Source organism: Loxodonta africana, chromosome 18, assembly GCF_030014295.1.
Source record: "Loxodonta africana isolate mLoxAfr1 chromosome 18, mLoxAfr1.hap2, whole genome shotgun sequence".
Lineage (NCBI taxonomy): Eukaryota > Metazoa > Chordata > Mammalia > Proboscidea > Elephantidae > Loxodonta > Loxodonta africana.
Genome location: NC_087359.1, coordinates 30,900,410 through 30,921,095, shown reverse-complemented (window position 1 = coordinate 30,921,095; position 20,686 = coordinate 30,900,410). Strand labels below are relative to the sequence as shown.

Below are 20,686 nucleotides of genomic sequence, written 5' to 3'. Positions count from 1 at the left end.
TACATTGCTCGTGTACAGAAATGCAAATGATTCTTGTATATTGGTCTTATATCCTGTAGTTCTGCTGAGCTCATTTATTAGCTCTAACAGGTTGTTTGTTTTGGTAAATTCTTTAGGATTTTCTATACATAATATCATGTCATCTGCAAACAGAGATAGTTTTACTTTTTCCTTTCCAATTTAAATACCTCTAATTTCATTTTCTTGCCTAACTGACCTAGGTAGAACTTCCAATACCGAATAACAATGGAGAGAGTGGACAATCTCCCCTTGTTCCTGATCTTAGGAGGAAAGCTTTCAGTCTTTCAATATTAAGTATGATGTTGTGTTGTTGTTGTTGTTAGGTGCCGTTGAGTCAGTTCCAACTCATAGTGACCCTATGTACAACAAAACAGCGCCCAGTCCTGTGCCATCCTCAGAATCCTTGTTATACTTCAGTCCATTGTTGCAGCCATTGTGTCAATCCATGTCTTCCTCTTTTCGCTGACCCTCTGTTTTACCAAGCATGACGTCCTTCTCCAGGGACTGGTCCCTCCTGATAACATATTCAAAGTACAAAGTCTCACCATCCTTGTTTCCAAGGAACACTCTGGGTGTACTTCTTCTAAGACAGACTTGTTCATTCTGCTGGCATTCCATGATATAATATTCTTCATCGACACTACTAATTCAAGGGCATCAATTCTTCTTCAATCTTCCTTATTCATTGTTCAGCTTTTGCATGCATATTAAAAAAAAAAAAAGCCAAACCAAACCCATTGCCGTCAAATCGATTCTGACTCATAGTGACCCTACAGGACAGAGTAGAACTGCCCCATAGGATTTCCAAGGAGCAGCTGAGGGATTCAAGCTGCCGACCTTTTGGTTAACAGTCATAGCTGGCATAGTAGTTAAGCATTAGGCTGCTAACCAAAAGGTCAGCAGTTCGAATCCACCAGCTGCTCCTTGGAAATTCTACAAGACAGTTCTACTCTGTCCTGTAGGGTCACTAAGAAGTGGAATCGACTTCACAGCAATGGGTTTGGTTTTGCATGCATGCATATTAGGCAATTGAAAATACAATGGCTTGAGTCAGGCGCACCTTAGCCCTCAAAGTCACATCTTTGCTTTTTAACACTTTGGAGCCCTGGTGCCACAGTGGTTAAGAGCTCAGGGTTGCTAATCAAAAGGTAAGCAATTCGAATCCAACAGCCACTCCTTGGAAACCCAATGGGACAGTTCTACTCTGTCCTATAGGTTTCCTATGAGTTGGAATCAACTCTACAGCAGTGAGTTTGGGTTTGGGTTTTGCAGCAGATTTACCCAATGCAATACATCATGTGATTTCTTGACAGCTGTTTCCATGAACATTGACTGTGGATCCCAGTAAAATTAAATCTTTGACAACTTCAATCTTTTCTCCATTTATCATGATGTTGCTTATTGGTCCAGTTGTGAGGATTTTTGTTTTCTTTATGTTGAGGTGCAATCCATACTGAAGGCTGTGGTCTTTGATCTTCATCAGTAAGTGCTTCAAGTCCTCTTCACTTTCAGCAAGCAAGGTTCTGGCATCTGCATATCGCAGGCTGCTAATAAGTCTTCCTCCAATCCTGATGCCACATTCTTCTCCATATAGTCCAGCTTCTTGGATTATTTGCTCAGCACACAGATTGAATAAGTATGCAGAAAGGATACACACCTCTCCTAACTTTAAGCCACCCAGTATCCCCTTGTTCTGTTTGAACAACTGCTTCTTGGTCTACATACAGGTTCCTCAGGAGCATGATTAAGTGTTCTGGAATTTGCATTCTTCTCACTGTTATCTATAATTTGTTATGATCCACACAGTTGAATGCCTTTGTGGAGTCAATAAAACACAGGTAAACATCTTTCTGGTATTCTCTGCTTTCAGTCAAGATCCATCAATAATGATACCCCTCGTTCCACTTCCTCTTTGGAATTCGGCTTGAACTTCTGGCAGTTCCCTGTTGATGTACTGCTGCAGCCACTTTTGAACCATCTTCAGCAAAATTTTACTTCCATGTGATATTAATGATATTGTTCGATAATTTCTGCATTCTGTTGGGTCACCTTTCTTTAGAATGGGCACAAATATGGATCTCTTCCAGTAGGTTGGCCAGGTAGCTGTCTTCCAAATTTCTTGACATACACAAATGAGCACGTCCAGCGCTGCATCTGTTTACTGCAACATCTCAGTTGGTATTCAGTCGATTCCCGGAGCCTTGTTTTTCGACATTCCTTTCTGCACAGCTTAGACTTCTTCCTTCAGTGCCACAGGTTTTGATCATATGCTAACTCCTGAAATGGCTGAACATCAACCAATTCTTTTTGGTACAGTGATTCTGTGCATTCCTTCCATCTTCTTTTGATGCTTCCTGTGTCATTCAATATTTTCCCAATAGAATCCTTCGATATTGCAACTCAAGGCTTCAAATTTTTCTTCAGTTTTAGCTTGAGAAAAGCCAAGTATGTTCTTCCCTTTTGATTTTCTATTATACTTTACCTTGTCTTCTAAGCTGCCCTTTGAAATCTTCTGTTCAGCTCTTTTTCTTCCATTCATTTTCACTCTATCTTCAAGAGCAAGTTTCAGAGTTTCTTCTGACATCCATTTTGGTCTTTTCTTTCTTTCCTGTCTTTTTAATGACCATTTGCTTTCTTCATGTATGATATATTTTTTTTAATTTTTATTGTACTTTAGATGAAGATTTACAGAACTAGTTTCTCATGAAATAGTACACATATTGTTTTATGACATTGGTAAACAACTCCAAGACATGTCAACACTCTCCCTTCTTGACCTTGGGTTCCCTATTACCAGCTTTCCTCTGCCCTCCTGCCTTCTAGTCCTTGCCTCTGAGCTGGTGTGCCCCTTTAGTCTCCTTTTGTTCCATCAGCCTATTCTGTCTTTGGCTGAAGGATGAACCTCAGGAGTGACTTCATTACTGAACTAAAATGGTGTCCAGGGGGCCATACTCTCAGGGTTTCTCCAGTCTCTGTCAGGCCAGAAAGTCTGGTTTTTTTTTTTTTTTTTTTTTTGAGTTGGAATTTTGTTCTACATTTTTCTCCAGCTCTGTCCAGGACCCTTTATTGTAATCCCTGTCAGCACAGTCAGTGGTGGTAGCCAGGCACCATCTAGTTGTACTGGACTCTGTCTGGTAGAGGCCCTGGCAGATGTGGTTTGTTAGTCCTTTGAACTAATCTTTCCCTTGTATCTTTAGTTTTCTTCATTCTTCTTTGCTCCCGAAAGGGTGAGACCAGTACAGTATCCTAGATGGCTGCTCACAGGCTTTTAAGACCCCAGATGCTATTCACCAAAGTAGAATGTACAGCATTTTCTTTATTAACTATGTTATGCCAATTAAGCTAGATGTTCCCCAAGGCCACGATCCTCGCAGCCCTCAGCCCAGCAATTTGGACCTTCAGGGGGGTTGGATATATCTATGTGGGCTTCCCCAGTATTGTGTACCGTCTTACCCTTCACCAAAGTTACCACTTATTGAATGTCTACTTAATGTTTTTCCATCCCCACCTTTCCTCTCCCTCATAACCATCAAAGATTGTTTCTTTTTGTGTGTAAACCTTTTCATGAGTTTTTACAGTAATGGTCTCATACAATATTTGTCCTTTTATGATTGACTTATTTCACTCAGCATAATGTCCTCCAGATTCATCCATGTTATGAGATGCTTCACGGATTCATCACTGTTCTTTATTGTTGTGTAATACTTCATTGTGTTTATGTACCATAGTTTGATTACCCATTCCTCTGCTGATGGGCCTCTAGGTTGCTTCCATCGTTTTGCTATTGTGAACAATGCTGCAACGAACATGGGTATGCACATGTTTGTTCGTGTGACGACTCCTATTTCTCTAGGATATATTCCTAGGAGTGGGAATGCTGGATCATATGGTATGTCTATTTCTAGCTTTCTAAGGAAGTGCCATATTGTTTTCCAAAATGGTTGTATCATTTTGCATTTTGGGTTCCGATCTCCCTGCAGCCTCTCCAACATTTGTTATTTCCTGTTTTTTTTTATTTGTGCCAGTAATGCCGGGGTGAGATGGTATCTTATTGTGGTTTTGATTTGCATTTCTCTAATGGTTAGTGACTGTGAGCATTTCCTCACGTGTCTTTTGGCTCCTGAACATCTTCTTTGGTGAAGTATCTGTTCATTTCCTTTGCCCATTATTTAACTGGATTATTTGTCTTTTTGTTGTAGAGGTGTTGGATTTTCTTATAGATTTCAGAGATCAGACCTTTGTCTGATTTGTGACAGCCAAAATTTTTTCCAGACTGTAGGTTCTCTTTTTACTCCTTTGGTGCAATCTTTTGATGAGCATAAGTGTTTAATTTTTAAAAGATCCCAGTTATCTAGCTTATCTTCTGAAGTTTGTGTGTTGTTGGTTATAGTTTGTATCTTCTTAATGCCATGTATTAGGGCCTCTAGTGTTGAGCCTATTTTTTCTTCTATGAACTTCATAGTCTTTGGCTTTATATTTAGGTCTTTGATCCATTTTTGAGTTAGTTTTTGTGTATGGTGTGAGGTAAGGGTCCTGTTTCATTTTTTTGCAGATGGACATCCAGTTTCACCAGCAGCATTTATTACAAAGACTGTCTTTTCCCCATGTGACAGACTTTGGGCCCTTGTCGAAGATCAGGTGACCATAGGCGGATGGATTTACATCTGGGTTCCCAATTCTGTTCCATTGGTCAATGTATCTGTCGTTGTACCAGTACCAGGCTGTTTTGACTACTGCAGCTGTACAGTAGGTTCTGAGGTCATGTATGATATTCTTTATGTCATTCTACAACCCATATGGTCTTCAGTCATTAGTATTCAATGCGTCAAATTTATTTTTGAGATGGTCTCCAAATTCAGGTGGGAAATACTTAAGGTTGTGTTTTGACTCCTATGGACTTGCTCTAATCTTCTTCAGCTTCAACTTAAATTTGCATATCAGTAATTGATGGTCTGTTCCACAGTCAGCCCTTGGCCTTGTTCTGACTGATGATATTGAGCTTTTCCATCATCTCTTTCCACAGATGTAGTATATTTGATTCCTGTGTTTTCCATCTGGTGAGGTCCACGTGTACAATCGTTTATATTGTTGAAAAAAGGTATTTGCAATGAAGAAGTTGTTGGTCTTGCAAAGTTCTATCATGCGATCGCTGGTGTCATTTATATCACCAAGGTCCTATTTTCCAACTACCAATCCTTTTTTGTTTCCAGCTTTCACATTCCAATCAGTAGTAACTATCAATGCATCTTGACTGCATGTCTGATCAATTTCAGGCTGCAGAAGTTGGTAAAAATCTTCAATTTCCTCATCTTTGGCCTTACGGGTTGGTATGTAAATTTGAATAATAGTTGTATTAACTGGTCTTCGTGTAGGCGTATGGATATTACTCTGTCACTGAAAGTGTTGTACTTTAGATCTTGAAATGTTCTTTTTGACGATGAATGTAACACCATTCCTGTTCAATTTGTCATTCCTGGCACAGCAGACCATATGACTGTCTAAATCTAAATGACCAATACTAGTCCATTTCAGCTCACTAATGCCTAGGACATCAATCTTAATGTGGTCCATTTCATTTTTGATAACTTCTAATTTTCCTAGATTCATACTTTGTACATTCCATGTTCTGCTATTAATGAATATTTGCAGCTCTCTCTTCTCATTTTGAGTCATGCAACCTCAGCAAATGAAGGTCGCGAGAGCTTGATTCCATCCACGTCATTAAGGTTGACTCTGCTTTGAGGAGGTAGCTCTTCCCCAGTCATATTTTGAGTGCCTTCCAACCTGAGGGGCTCATCTTCCGGCACTGTACCAGATAATGTTTCACTGCTATTCATAAGGTTTCTACTGGCCAATTTTTTTTTAGAAGTAGATCACCAGGTCCTTCTTCCTAGCCTGTCTTAGTCTGGAAGCTTCCCTGAAACCTGTCCACCATGCGTGACCCTGCTGGTATTTGAATACCAGTAGCATAGCTTCCAGCATCATAGCAACACGCAGGCCACCATAGTACGGCAAACTGATAAACACGTGGGGAAGTATGACGCCAGCTGTGAGTTTTTCTGTTAACTGAATTTTGTTTATTGAAATGAAATTTTTAAAAATAATTTTATCATGGTAAGTATATTATTTTTTTAACAAAAAATTGGCTATTTTAATCATTTAAGTGAATTGTAATTCAGTGACATTAATGACATTTATCAGGTTGTGCAACCATAGACACTATTTCCAAGTTTTTCCTCACCCCAAACAGAAAGTCAGTACTTCGTATGTAATAACTACCTATTCCTTCTTCTCCCAGCCCCTGGTAACCACTAATAAACTTTTGTCTGTACGCACCGGCCTACTCTAGATACTTCATTTAAGTGGAATCATACAATCTTTGTCCTTTTGTGTCTCCCTTACTTCACTCAGCATAGTATTTTCAAGGTTTACCCACTTCATTGCACATATCGGAACTTCATTTCTCTTTGCGGCTGAATGATATTCCATTGTGTGTATATACCAACTTTTGTTTATCCATTTATACATTGATGGACACTTGGGTTGTTTTCACCTTTTGGCTACTGTAAATAAACATACAGTGAAATTGGTCTGTAAGTATGTGTTTGAGTCCTTGCTTTCAAGTCCTTTGGGTATATACCTAGGAACAGAATTGCTGGGTAGTACGGTAATCCCATGTTAAACCCCTGAGAAACTACAAGACTATTTTGCACAATGCCTGTACCATTTTGCAATCCCATCAGCAACGGATAAGGTTTCTAATTTCTCCACATCCTCTGCAACACTTGTCATTTTCCATTTTTCTGATAATATCCATTCTAGGATGAGGTGTTGAAAGGTTTTTGATTACTGATTCATTCTCTTGTTATAGGTTTGTTGAGATTTTCTATTTCTTCTTGAGTCAGTCAGGTAACTTGTGTTCTTAGACATTTTGAGGCACTACTATTCTTGTGCAATTTTACACTAAATTATTGGCTTATCATTTTCAGATCATCCACGTAATGTGAAATCAGGCTTCACATCTAAATGAAGGTCAATTTGTGGATTAAAATTCTCAGGGGAATTTTTTTTACCCTTCCCATCTGAGACAGGAAGTTTTCTTTCCGGATCCTTTGATAGGCAAGTTTATTTCTAGTTTACACTTACCATGAGGTGTAGCCTCTTGAGGTCCATCTTTTCTGGGGGTTAGGGTTCTCCTAGAAAACTACCCTTCTTTATCTCCTGTTCCCTGAACCCCTTGAGGTAGAAGCACAAGTTAGGAGGTTTTACAAATAAAGCCCTCAAGGCATATGAATTCGGCTTACAACTCTGGGTACCTACCTTCGCTTAGCTTTTAGTTTGATTATTCCTTATTTCTGGCCAGTTCAGTTTATGTATTTAAATTTTTGGTTAAAGATTTTATCTAGCATTTTTAATTGCTTCTGTGGGAAGGTCAGCCAGAGTACCTAATCCACTACACTACCAGAAATGACAATGCTTTCTTTAATATTTGAAAAATGGAATGTAGGTGAAAGTATTAAATGGAAGACGATAACCCTGAAACCTAGAAATACCAAGGTTAAGTACACATTGGGAAAAACATGTTGGGGGGGTATTATCTTCAACAATTTGTAAGGAACTGAAAGAGCTCAAAATACTAGGTCCATGTTCTCAACTTTAGCATTCATCAGAATCACCTGTAGAACTTGTTAAAACAGATTGCTGGGCCCCATTCCAAGAGTTTCTAAATTAGTCAGTCAGGGTGGGTCTGAGAATTTGCATTTCTAACAAGTTCTCAGGTGATGCTGATGCTGCTGGTCTGCAGACCCCCACTTTGAGTACCATTGTGTTCAGAAAGGAAACACTGGTGACACAGTGGTTAATAGCCATGGCTGCTAACCATAAAGGTTGGCAGTTCAAATCCACCAGGTGCTTGCTCCCTGGAAACATATGGGGCAGTTCTACCCTGTCCTATAGGGTCGCTATGAGTTGGGCTTGACAGCAATGGGTTTTTTTTTTTGGGGGGGGGGGTGGGTACTGAGTAAGGAGAAATAAACTTTGTTAAAATAGCAATAACCAAACCAAACCTGCTGCCATCGAGTTGATTCCGACCCATAGCAATGCTATAGGACAGGGTAGAATTGTCCCACAGGGCTTCCATGGAGTGACAGGTGGATTTGAACTGATGACCTTTTAGTTACCAGCTGTAGCTCTTAACCATTGTGCTACCAGAGCTCCAATACTGACACTTAATTTTCTTCTACAATAAAAGAGAAGCAATGTATGAAAAATAGGCTTCAATAATGCCACGGTCCATTTCATCATTTAACTTGGTAAATATGTTTATTTTGATGTTTGATACATAGCAAATTAATTAGAAGGTCATACGCAAAAGAAGTTTTCAGATTCCACATCTCCAGAGGGACAAAAGGACTGTATTGGAGTCCAGCAGCTGCTTAAAGTTAGGTCTAACCTATATTATTAATGATTTGGATAATAGAATAAACATTATTTTGAATATTCAATAGCTAGGGGCAAGAATATAACATTAAAATTCAAACTACAGACATTGTTAGAAATGATAATTTATTAAAGTATTCAGAAATAAATGACTTGTGCCTTCATTCATTCAACATAATTTACTGAATAATGCCTCCACGCCAGGCTCCAGTCTAACCTACAAGAACACAGTCTGCTATCATCTCACAAAATTTTGTCACTATTATTCTCTGGGGAAAAAGTAACTATAGAATCACTCATTTTTTAGCCCCCCCAACACAGATGTCCTTTGGAAGACCCATGATTAGTAATAAACGCTATTTTCATTGCTTGGCAAACCAACTAAGAAAATGTTTGTTCACAAGTACATAACACCAAAAATACATTTAAATAAAATATATCACAGTGAAGACTTGAAATACTCTTCATTATTTAGCAATTTTACAAAATAAATGAATGATGGATTTCAAAAATGGCTTTAGCTTGCAGATTATTTTTTACCTGAAATTAGTAACTTTCCCATTTCCTCCTCTACCAAAGATGTATATATATGGACAGTGCAAAATCCACCAGCACTGTAGCACTCCATTCTGAATTTAGCAAAGGACCAAAATACCCTGCCTTACTCATACACAGCTGATGCTAATTCATTTGGTATCAAGTCTGTAGAGCACAAAAATGTGGTAAATTATTAGCACTTCTTGGCTTAGTGTCAAAAAATAAATCAGCCTGCCCTTGTAAAAAATAAGAAAAAAAAAAATGCAGGTCAAAATCAATACCAACAGATGAAGAGTATACATTTAAAAAAAAGAGGAGGATTAAGGTGCTTCTAAAATATATACGGAAAAAGTAAAAGGCCAAGAAATGCCAAGTGAAGAAAAATAAGAAGGGGCTCAATCTGTCAGATAGCAAGAATAATTGTAAGGCTATGGTAATTAAAACAGAAGTATTGATGCACATATGGACAAACAGGCAAGTGAAACAGAATAAAGTCTAGGCCCAGACTCATACTGAGAAGGGAGCTGGGTACAAAACAGAGACAGAATTACAAATCTGTGGGGGGAAAGGACACTCAATAAATGATATTGGGACAAACGGCTACACATATGGAAAAGGTAAAATTAGCTTTGTAATTCACATAAAACACAAAAATAAATTCCAAATGAATTAAACACCAAAAAGTGAAAAGCAAAACTTCAAACCTTTCAAAAAAAAATCTTTATGACTTCAGGGTAGGGAAAAATTTCTTTGAAAAACACACAAAAGTACAAATTATAAAAGTTTAAAACTGCATAATTATTACCATAATAAAATTTAAATCTAAAACCCTATAAACAAAAGGATCATCACTGTCTGGGAGAAGCTATCTGCAACTAACAAAGGACTGGAACTCAAAACATGCCCTTCCTTCTACCCACACTTCAGAAAAAAATGACAAACTCTACAAATTAATAAGAAAGATACAAACAGCCCAACAGGGGGAAAAAAAAAAAAAAGGGCAAAGTATACACAAATGTAATTCACAGAAGAGGAACTCTGAATGACCAAAATGAAAAATGCTCAGTCTCACTAGTAATAAGGGTGAAACTGCAAATTTAAACGAGATAGTTTTACATCTATCAGACTGGTAAAAATTAAAATGTCTGCATTAATTGTTGGACAGGATATGAGTAATGGACACTCCGATGTTGCTAGTGAGAATGTAAATTGGTATAACTAGGTGACGATGAATACAACTTATTACCTAGCAATTCTACCGCTAGACATACATCCTAAAGGAGATGTATACTAGAATGTGCACTCCAGGAAAAAAGAAATTAGAAACTGCCTAAGCTGTCCTCTAACAAGGAAGTGGACAATTGTAATATATTCACAAAATAAAATACTACACAGTAGTGAAACAGAATTAACTGGCTCTCTCTATATTTTCTATGTATCAACACACCTAAATCTTAAAAACTTTTAAATGACAAATGCAGGCTGTCGAAGGAAATATACACTATGACAACATTATATAGATTTTCAAAACAAACAATACATTGTTTATGGGCACAAATATATGTAGATGTGGACAGAATGGCTCCACACCAACTTTGGGATAGTGGATACTTTAGGAAAGGCCAGTGGACTCAGCAAGGATACCAAAGGGTGTCATGGATTGAATTCTGTCCCCCCAAAATATCTGTCAACTTGGCTAGGTCAGGATTCCCTTGTATTACTGTCTACCATTTTATCTTCTGATGTGATTTCCCTATGTGTGTAAATCCTATCACTATGATGTAATAAGATGGATTAGTGGCAGTTATACTGATGAGGTCTACAAGATTAGATAGTGTCTTAAGCCAATCTCTTTTGAGATATAAAAGAGAGCAGCAAGGAGAGAGACATGGGGACCTCATACCACCAAGAAAGCAGCGTCGGGAGCGAAGCGTGTCCTTTGGACCTGAGGTTCCTGAGCTGAGATGAGAAGCACGTTCCCCCAGAGCCAACAGAGACAGAGCCTTCCGCTGGAGTCGGAGCCCTGAATTTTTTAGCCCACTGGACTGTGAGAGAATAAACTTCTCTTTGTTAAAGCCATCCACTTGTGGTATTTCTGTTACAGCAGCACTAGACGACTAAGACAAAGGGGGTTCAATAAGATTTGTAACATTTTATTTTTAATTAAAAAAAAAGATCTGAAACAAATGTCACAGTATGTTAATATTCCTTAAATATAAGTGGTGAGCACTAAGGTGTACAGCTTACCTTATCTGCTATACTTTCCAGCATGTTTGAAACCTCTTTAGGTACATATGATTTATACTTATTTAAAATGCATAGAGTTTCTAGAAATAGTTATTATCAAACAAGGAATATTCAGTTTTCATGTTAAAAAAAAAAAAGTTGGAAATAATGAGATTATATCACTAGAAAATTGAAGTCAAGACAAGGTAGGTCTCAGAGCCCATGCCAACAGTCTTAATTACTGAAATATGAAAGGGGATCTCATTAAGAGATTTTTATCTAAAATGCCATCCCTAGAGCATGGACCTCTAAAAATAACATTATCACAAGTGTCCAGTGTATTGCCAATGCAGGTGTTTCTAAGGGTTCACTGTTCTGTCAATTCAAGAATTTTTCAGTATGACAATATACTTTCCTCTTATACCTTTACTCCTTAAATAACTTACAGAAGTATAATCCCATCCTAAGCACAGGTCCTTCCCTCCAGGTTTCAGAAAGCAACATCTACTTAATTATCCTTTAAAGAGTTCAATTTTATTTTCTAAAATTTATTACATTTGCAGGTAACTTTTTTTCCATGTTAAATTAGTTTAATTATTTGTAGAGTTTTAAGATAAAAACAAATGCAGCACATTGCCCGGAAGTTTCTAAAATTCACATATAATCCTAACACTCTAGCCAAACCATGTTTGTAGTTCTATTCCCTTCGAAACCTCTGCCCGTACACAAATACACTTTCTATACTTTATAGTCACCATCTACACAGAATTGTTTATTTCTTTTTGTACTTAATCCATTTTTTAAAGACGCACACACACATTGTTTCAGATTGTGGGTTGTCACAACGGAATGTTTCTATCCAACCTTCAAGGTGACCTTGAAGATACCTGCCCCACCCTGTCTCCTTGGCCCCAGTGGAATTTTCCTTCTTGAGGTGCTTTGTTGAATTCGCACTGCTCTACTGCCCACTCTCATATCCTCTGTTCTGTCTTTGCTGTTCTCCCTTTCGCATCTCTGCCCCGAGCCAGGGTGGGGGAGGAGGGAGGAAGCACTGAGTACCTACGATGAGTAGACCCTCTCTGCTGGGTATCTTAATTCACTAGCTCACTGAATCTCATAACTAACAATAAAGGTAGCTTTTTAAATTTCTACTCAAGTGATGTACAAAAACAATTACTGTATACAAGACTGCTGAAAGTTGATGTGCTTAGGATAGTATCTTAGTGCTGCTATAATAGAAAGACCACAAGTAAATGGCTTTAACAAAGAGAAATTTATCTTCTCAGTCTAGGAGGCTAGAAGTCAAAATTCGGGTGCCAGCTCCAGGGAAAGGCTTTCTCTGTCAGCTCTGGGGGTAGGTCCTTGTCATCAGTCTTCCCCTGGTATAGGAGCTTCACAATGCAGGGACCCCAAGTCCAAAGGGTGCACTCTGCTCCTGGCACTATTTTCTTGGTGGTATGAGGTCCTCTTGTCTCTCTCACTTCTCTCTTTTATATCTTAAAAGAGATTGACTCAAGATACAACCTAATATTGTAGATTGAGTCCTGTCTCATTAACATAACTGCCTCTAATCCTGCCTAATTAACATCATAGAGGTTAGGATTACAACACACAGGAAAATCACATCAGATGACAAAATGGTGGAGAATCACACAATACTGGGAATCGTGGCCTAGCCAACTACACACACATCTTGGGGGGACACAATTCAATCCATAAAGATAGCAAAATTTTTATTTAGGAAACAGGACTATTAAATACCTTATATTCTTTGTTTTGACTTGTGCTACTACACATGAGCTATCCCCAATTTATAGCTTGTGTTCCAAAACTTCCATCTGAAGTTTGGTTATTTGGAAATGATGCCATTCACTCATAAAATGTAATAAATGGCTAGGTTTCTAGCCTAGGCTGCAAAGTTTCTTCAATAACTTTTCAATTCCTAACTGACACTGAATATGTACCAGCCTGCCCTTGTCAAAACGTTCAATTAGGTAACTTCTCTCTAACACTTTTCTACATCCATTTCAACTCCACAAGGGTAGTCCTTCTCTTCCTGTTGTTATTAGGTGCCATGGAGTCAGTTCCAACTATAGCGACCCTATATACAACAAAACGACACACTGCCCGGTCCTGTGCGATCTTCACAATCCTTGTTATGCTCGAGTCCACTGTTGCAGCCACTGCGTCAATCCATCTTGTTGAGGGTTGTATTCTTTTTTGCTGACCCTCTACTTTACTAAGCATGATGTCTTTCTCCAGGGACTGGTCCTTCCTGATAACATGTCCAAAGTATGTAAGACGAAGTCTCACCATCCTTGCTTCTAAGGAGCATTCTGGTTGTACTTCTTCCAAGACAGATTTGTTTGTTCTTCTGGTAGTCCATGGTATATTCAACGTTCTTCGCCAACACCATAATTCAAAGGCATCGGTTATTTTTCAGTCTTCCTTATTCATTCTCCAGCTCTTGCATGCAGGAGGCGACTGAAAACACCGTGGCTTGGGTCAGCCACACCTACTTTAGTTCTCTAGGTGATATGTTTTTAACACTTTAAAGAGGTCTTTTGCAGCAGATTTGACCAATGCAATGTGTCGTTTGATTTCTTCACTGCTGTTTCCATGGGCTTAGATTGTGGATCCAAGTAAAATGAAATCCTTTACAACTTCAATTGTTTTCTCTGTTTATAATGATGTTGGAGCCGTGGCACAGTGGTTAAGTGTTCCGCTGCAAATCAAAAGGCTGACAGTTCAAATCCACCAGCTGCTCCTTGGAAACCCTACAGGGCAGTTCTACTCTGGCCTACAGGGTCGCCAAGAGTGGGAATCGATTCGACAGCATTAGTCATTCATCATGATGCTGCTTATTGGTCCAGTTGTGAGGGTTTTTGTTTTATGTTGAGGTGTAATTCATACTGAAGGCTACAGTCTTTGATCTTGATCAATAAGTGCTTCAAGCCCTCTTTGCTTTCAACAAGCAGGGTTGTGTTATCTGCGTATCACAGGTTGTTAATAAGTCTTCCTGCAATCCTGATGCCACCTTCTTTTTCAGATACTCCAGCTTCTCAGGTTATTTGCTCACCATACACACTGAATAAGAATGGTGAAAGGATACAACCTTGACACACACTCTTCCTGACTTTAAACTACACAGTATCCCCTTGTTCTGTTCAAAGACTGCCTCTTGGTCTATGTACAGGTTCCTCATGAGCACAATTAACTGTTCTGGAATTCCCATTCTTCGCAATGTTATCCATAATTTCTCATGGCCTTTGCACAGTCAATAAAACACAAGTAAACACCCTTCTGGTATTCTCCGCATTCAGCCAAGATTCATCTGACATCAGCAATGATATCCCTTGTTCCATGTCCTCTTCTGAATCCGGCTTGAATTTCTGGCAATTCCCTGTCAATGTACTGCTGCAACCTCTTTTGAATTATCCTCAGCAAAAATTTACTTTCTTGTGATATTAATGATATTGTTCGATAATTTCCCCATCCTGTTGGATCACCTTTCTTTAGAATGGGTACAAATTGGAATCTCTTCTAGTCGGTTGACCAGATAGCTGGGTTCCAAATTTCTTGGTATAGACGAGTGACCACTTCCAGTGCTGCCTCCATTTGTTGAAATATCTTAATTTGTATTTTGTCAATTCCTAAGCCTTGTTTTTTGCCAATGCCTTCAGTGCAGCTTGGATTTCTTCCTTCAATACCATCGGTTCTTGATGACATGCTACCTCTTGAAGTGGCTGAACACTGACCAGTTCTTCTTGGTATAGTGACTCTGTGTATTCCTTCCATCTTCTTTTGATGCTTCCTGCATCACTTAATATTTTCCCTGTAGAATCCTTCAATATTTCAACTAGACGCTTGAATTTTTTCTTCAGTTCTTTCAGCTTGAGAAATGCCGAGCATGTTCTTCCCTTTTGGTTTTCTAACTCCAGTTCTTTGCACACGTCATTATAATACTTTACTTTGTTTTCTCAAGCAGCCCTTTGAAATCTTCTGCTCAGCCCTTTTATTTCATCATTTCTTCAATTCACTTTAGCTACTCTATGTTGAACAGTAAGTTTCAGAGTCTTTTCTAACATCCATTTTGGTCTTTTCTTTCTTTCCTGGCCTTGTTCTGACTGATGATATTGAGCTTTTCCATTGCCTCTTTCCATAGATGTAGTTAACTTGATTCCTGTGTATTCCACCCGGTAAGGTTCATGTGAGTTGTCGCTGTTTATGTTGTTGAAAAAAAGGTATTTGCAATGAAGAAGTCGTTGATGTTGCAAAATTCTATTATGTGATCTGTGGTATAGTTTCTATCACCAAGGCCATATTTTCCCATAGGTTCCAATTTAACATCATAATACCCCCAACTTCTTCACAACAGATTACCTCAACCAGGTGTTCGGATTCAGGAAGAAAGCAATCCACTAGTTTCATTTGCATTAATATATGTATGTTCTCAGAAAGGGACTGCTGACTTTCCAGTGAGAATTCTGGCAATTTAACAAGAAATTTCAGGCAGTGTGAAGACTTTTTATTCTTTTCTTTTTTTGGCAGTGGGGTGTGGTGGTAGAATCCAAAAAAAAAACCAAATCTGTTGCCATCGAGTTGATTCTGACTCATAGTGACACCACAGGACAGAGTAGAACTGTCCCATAGGGTTTCCAGAGAGCGGCTAGTGGATTCAAGCTGCTGATCTCTTGGTTAGCAGCTGAGCTCTTAATCACCACACCACCAGGGCTTGAGCGGTGGTAGGGTCCAAACCCGCTGCCACTGAGTCGATAACAACTCATAACGAGCCTATAGGACAGAGTAGAACTGTCCCATAGAGTTTCCAAGGAGCAGCTGGTGGATTCAAACTGCTGACCTTTTGGTTAGCAGCCACAGCTCTTAACTACTGCACCACCAGGTCTCCGATGGTAGGATAGGGGCCTAGATCACAACACCAGATACAGCAGTACCCAGGGTCTGCTCTCCTAAAGTATTACTGCCACATTTCACAGATTCCTTTCCTCTTCTTCTGATTCCAGGATTCCTGAGCAGGTGTAGCAAGAGGGTTCTGAAAGAGGACATGGAGCCCTGGGGCAGTGGTAGCCATTTGTATGTGGAGTTCATTTATAAGTAAGAAACAGCCTGTATTTCAACGTAAGTAATAAAGATTATGACTTTTGGGTGTAGTTTATTACTAGCAAAAATAAAACAAAGTAACAAACAGCTGAGAAAATGTATTACCTAAAATGAATCTTTTTGAAAGGCCACAGGGAATCAGATAAATTCAAATCCTTTTATTACAAAATGTATCCAATTTACCATTCCATATTTTTTCTCATATAGTAAATACACTTAAAAATAAGGACAAAAATTATCTTCTTTTAAATTCCTTACTTTTAGGTTAGGGGCTCCACAGCATTTTAGAGATTAATCACGCTCTGATGACCTGAATGTTGCATATTGAATAACATAGCACATTTTATTCTTCAGCCAGTTTCCCAGATGAACTGAATATGATGCTTTCTTTATCGGCCAGAAAAAGCGAAGGACAAGATACAGTTTACTAATGCTATCAGTGGTAACATCAGTAACACAACAAAGAAAATATTTAATTACACAGTGAACACAATATCATTTATAGGCTGGTGGTGGTGTTAGTTGTTAAGTACTGTTGAGTTGGTTCCGAACGTCGAAATTAACTAAAAGTAATACTAACTCAAAATAAATTTCCTCCCACAAAAAGGAAATACAGAACCCATTTTTAAGGCTATCAGAAGAAATGATAGACAATCAGAGATGGGCCAAAGTTGTTCAGATTTTCCAAAAGGTAGAAGGTGGTTTCAAAAAATTAAACCTTGACCTCAATTTCCAAAAAGCTGTAGGTAAGGTACATCTGTTGTTGTCGGCTGCTGCTGAGTTGCCCCCCAACTCATGGCAACCCCCATGTACAATGGGATCGAACGCGTATGGAAGGCAAGAATCCTACCACTGAACCACCACTGCCCCTCCAAAGTAAAAAAAAAAAAAAAAAGATCTTTCTAACAGAGCTAACACTAGAATGGGTTGGCTTTACGGTGATGCATGCATCCTCTATCACTGGAGTATTCGGAGATTTGATTCATTTTCAACAAAAATTTATTGCGTGCTATGTCCCAGACAGTGTGCAAAGCACAGATAATATTAAGTGAAGAGCTAACATGGTCTCTGCTTTTCAGGGAAGGTAAAATCTAGCTATGGAGGTAAATATCACACACACTACTCAATCTAAAATGACAAGTCTCTGAAGGAAGGCAACAGAGGTCTTAAAGAGCGTATAACAAAGAATCCTTACGGTGTGGGATCAGAATAGGCTTCCCTTAAGTAGCTGAGTGATCTGAGTAGGAGTTAAATAGGTAAGGGAAAAGCAGTACAAGAAAGAAAACAGCACCTGCAAAGCCTTGTGTGATAAGAGAGACTACTGCAGATTCAAGGGATTGAAGGCTTATGCAACCAGGGTGCAGAGAGTAAGGTGGTAAGCAGAACAGAACCACAAAGATCCTTGAAAGCCACATTAAGGATTGGTCTTCTCCTTAAAGCAGTGGGATGCTGCTGAGGGAGGGGTCTAAGTAGCAATTGGACAGGAGAGGGAACAATCAAATTTGGATTTTAAAAAGATCCATCTGACTGCAATGTGGAGAATGAATTAGAGGTGGCCCAGAATGCAGGTGGAGACCACTTAGGGGCCCCCTCCAGTAGTCCAGACCAGAAATGCTAGTAGTTTGGGCAAAGGAGGTAGAAATGATGATGTACAGAAGTCGACAGGTTGGAGCGATTTTTAGGAGGTTAAAATGACAGGATTCATGTGACAGTCCAGTGGGTGATTTGAATAAAGTTCAAGGCAGCAATGCCCTGAGCCAGATTCTCTGCCCTTGATAATATGTTTTGGTTTTTTTGCGGGGGAGGGAGGGATCACAGCTCAGTGATGAATTTCACTGTCAAGCAGAGGGGCAGGGGATGTGGTAAGAGAGAAAATGTAAAAAGGATGATCCCCCCACCCCATTCAGGTTTTTAATCTATATGATTGGATTGCTGGTGGTACCATTCACTGAGATAGGATACACAGGAAAACTACCAGTTAGGTGGGTTAAGATGATGGGTTCAGGTTTGAACAAGTTGAGTGTGAAGGGCCTTGGTTTTAAAACAAGCAGTTTGACATAATGATGTGGAACTTACATAGTTCTGGACTGGGGGTAAAATATTGGAAATCATTGGCATATATAGAGTAGTTGAAGCTGTGGGCTTGGAAAAGATTGCTTGAGGAGAAAACAGGGTGACAAGAGGACCTTGAGGAATACCACCAAAATAATGGGGTAGAGGACGGTGAGTCGGCAAAAGAGAGGTATAAATAAAAACAGGTGCAAGGCCTCACAGAAGCCATGAGAAGAGGGTTTTCCATGAAGGAGGTAATGGTCAACAATGTCAAATGTTGCTGAGACAGCAAGTACAAGGACTGACAAATGTCAACTAAATTTAGGGGCACATTTCAGTGGGATGATGGGCCAGAAATCAGACTGCAGTAGGTTGAGGGGTGAGTGGGTGGTAAGCAAATGGGAGACGATAAATATAGATAACTCTATCAAGATGTCTGGCTATAAAGTGGGAAGGGAAAAGGTGACAGCTGTGGGGGCTGCAGGCGAATATGTTTTAAGAGGAGAGAAGCTTGAGTATGTTGGGTGAATATACAGAAGAGAATCCTCAAACAAAACCAAACCCACTGCAGTCAAGAGTCAATTCAGACTCATAGTGACCCTATAGGACAGAGTAGAACTGCCTCATAAGGCTTCCAAGGCTGTAAATCTTTTAGGGAAGCAGACTGCCACATCTTTCTCCCATGGAGTGGCTGGTGGGTTTGAACCTCCCGACCTTTTGGTTAGCAGCCAAGTGCTTAACCACTGCGCCATCAGGGCTTCTTGGTAAAACGGGAGGTTATGGGGAAAAGGACAGGAAAGAGGCAAACTGAATGACCTTTAAGGTCTCTTCTGACTCTAGAATCTCATGATCTGCAATTCCCTTTAGATAGGACATCTGCATGTATGCATAAATCTATGATGCACGTATCCAGATATTCTGGTATAAACAAACAAATCAAGCACATACTTAGCCCCTACTGACGCAGTTAATGTCCCCAGGTTTATGGCCAGTATAATCTCTGGCAGAATTCATCCCTCAGAGTTTTTAGCCCAACGGACACTGCAATACAGCACAGAAGCAGCCCTTTCTCCCCTGGCCAAACTCATCCTACCCGGTGATCCCAGAAGCTAAAGGAGGAAGTAAAATTTAAAACCCTGAGCAGCGTATTCTGCTGCATTGGAGGCGACTGTCATTTAGAAAAACAAAACACGACACCTCAAATCCATCCCCACGTCAAGCTAAATCCATTCTTGCCCGACCCACAGTGACAGGTCCCAGATGGCCGGGGTTTAACAAAGTCATCTGCACCCCCTCGTCCTTTCACGAGCCCCTTCATTTGTGAAGAAGCAGAAGCGGGTTCCTAATGACCCTTCCCACGCCCCTCGCCCGGCCGCAGCAGACGGTCCTCCGCAGCTACTTCAGCGGCTTCACCCAACGAGCCCCAGCAAGGGGTGCGGAAAAGCCCCCCGAGTCCGCGAGACAGGGCTGGAACGGCCACAGCCCTGCGGCTGCCGTGAGGGACGAGGGAAACAAGCCCCGAGGGATAGGAACGGTGAATTAAGGGAGATGCAGGAGACAGGAGGAGTGAGGGGGGCTATCTCCACTCGAGCTTCCCAAAGGGGATGGAGTTTCTAGAGAGTTAATCCCCTGCGACCGCTCCCCCTTCTTCTCCTCAAGCCCTTCTCTGGCCTCTCGCCCCATCGCATGCCCCATTTGCTCAGACTTATTTCCCGTTCCCTGTGAGGGGCAGTCTCGATCTCCGAGTGACCGCGAGCCCAGAGCCCCCCGCCTCGAGCCTCAGCTCCGGCCGGCACTCACCCGGCCCGCCATCTTCACCGACACGTCCGGCTCCGCAACTGCAGCTCAGCGCTCGGAAGAGCCCGCCCCCGCCGCGCGCGCCCGCCGCCCGGCCTCGCGCAGGCGCGCTGCCGCCATGAGACCGCGCGCGCTCCCGGCCTCATCCCCGGCGCCCCCACCCGGCCGAGGAGAGGGGCGGGCGGAGGCGAGCGAGGGGAGAGACGAGTAGAGCCTCGGCGCCATTTTGAGTGCAAGCTGTTTGGTTCGGCTGGTTCTGTGACTTTGTGTTTTGAAAGAAATACCTGACGGCCCGTGATTCTGTCAAGAGCTCCTTGTGCTCTGGAATTTGTAGCAAGGCCTTTGATGCTTTTAATCACTTAAACCCTGCTTATCTCTTTGCCAGTTTCTGTTCACCCTTTCATAGCCATTTAGCTTCATGCTTCCGGAAGCACTTAAATGTGATAATATACATAAGAGCACCCAGCAGCGGTTATTGGCTTTTCCTCAAGGA

General features: G+C 40.4%; 1 protein-coding gene across 1 annotated transcript in view; it reads right to left on the bottom strand.

Annotated features, from left to right (window-relative positions):
• Nucleotides 1-20,258, bottom strand: part of NSF (N-ethylmaleimide sensitive factor, vesicle fusing ATPase) — a 164,371-nt gene extending 144,113 nt beyond the window's left edge. Inside the window, exon 1 of the mRNA XM_003414511.4 lies at nt 20,197-20,258. Coding sequence (XP_003414559.2) covers nt 20,197-20,208 — 12 coding nt within the window. The 5' untranslated portion in view covers nt 20,209-20,258. The remainder of the gene's footprint in view (nt 1-20,196) is intronic.
• Between the last annotated feature and the right edge of the window lie 428 nt (nt 20,259-20,686).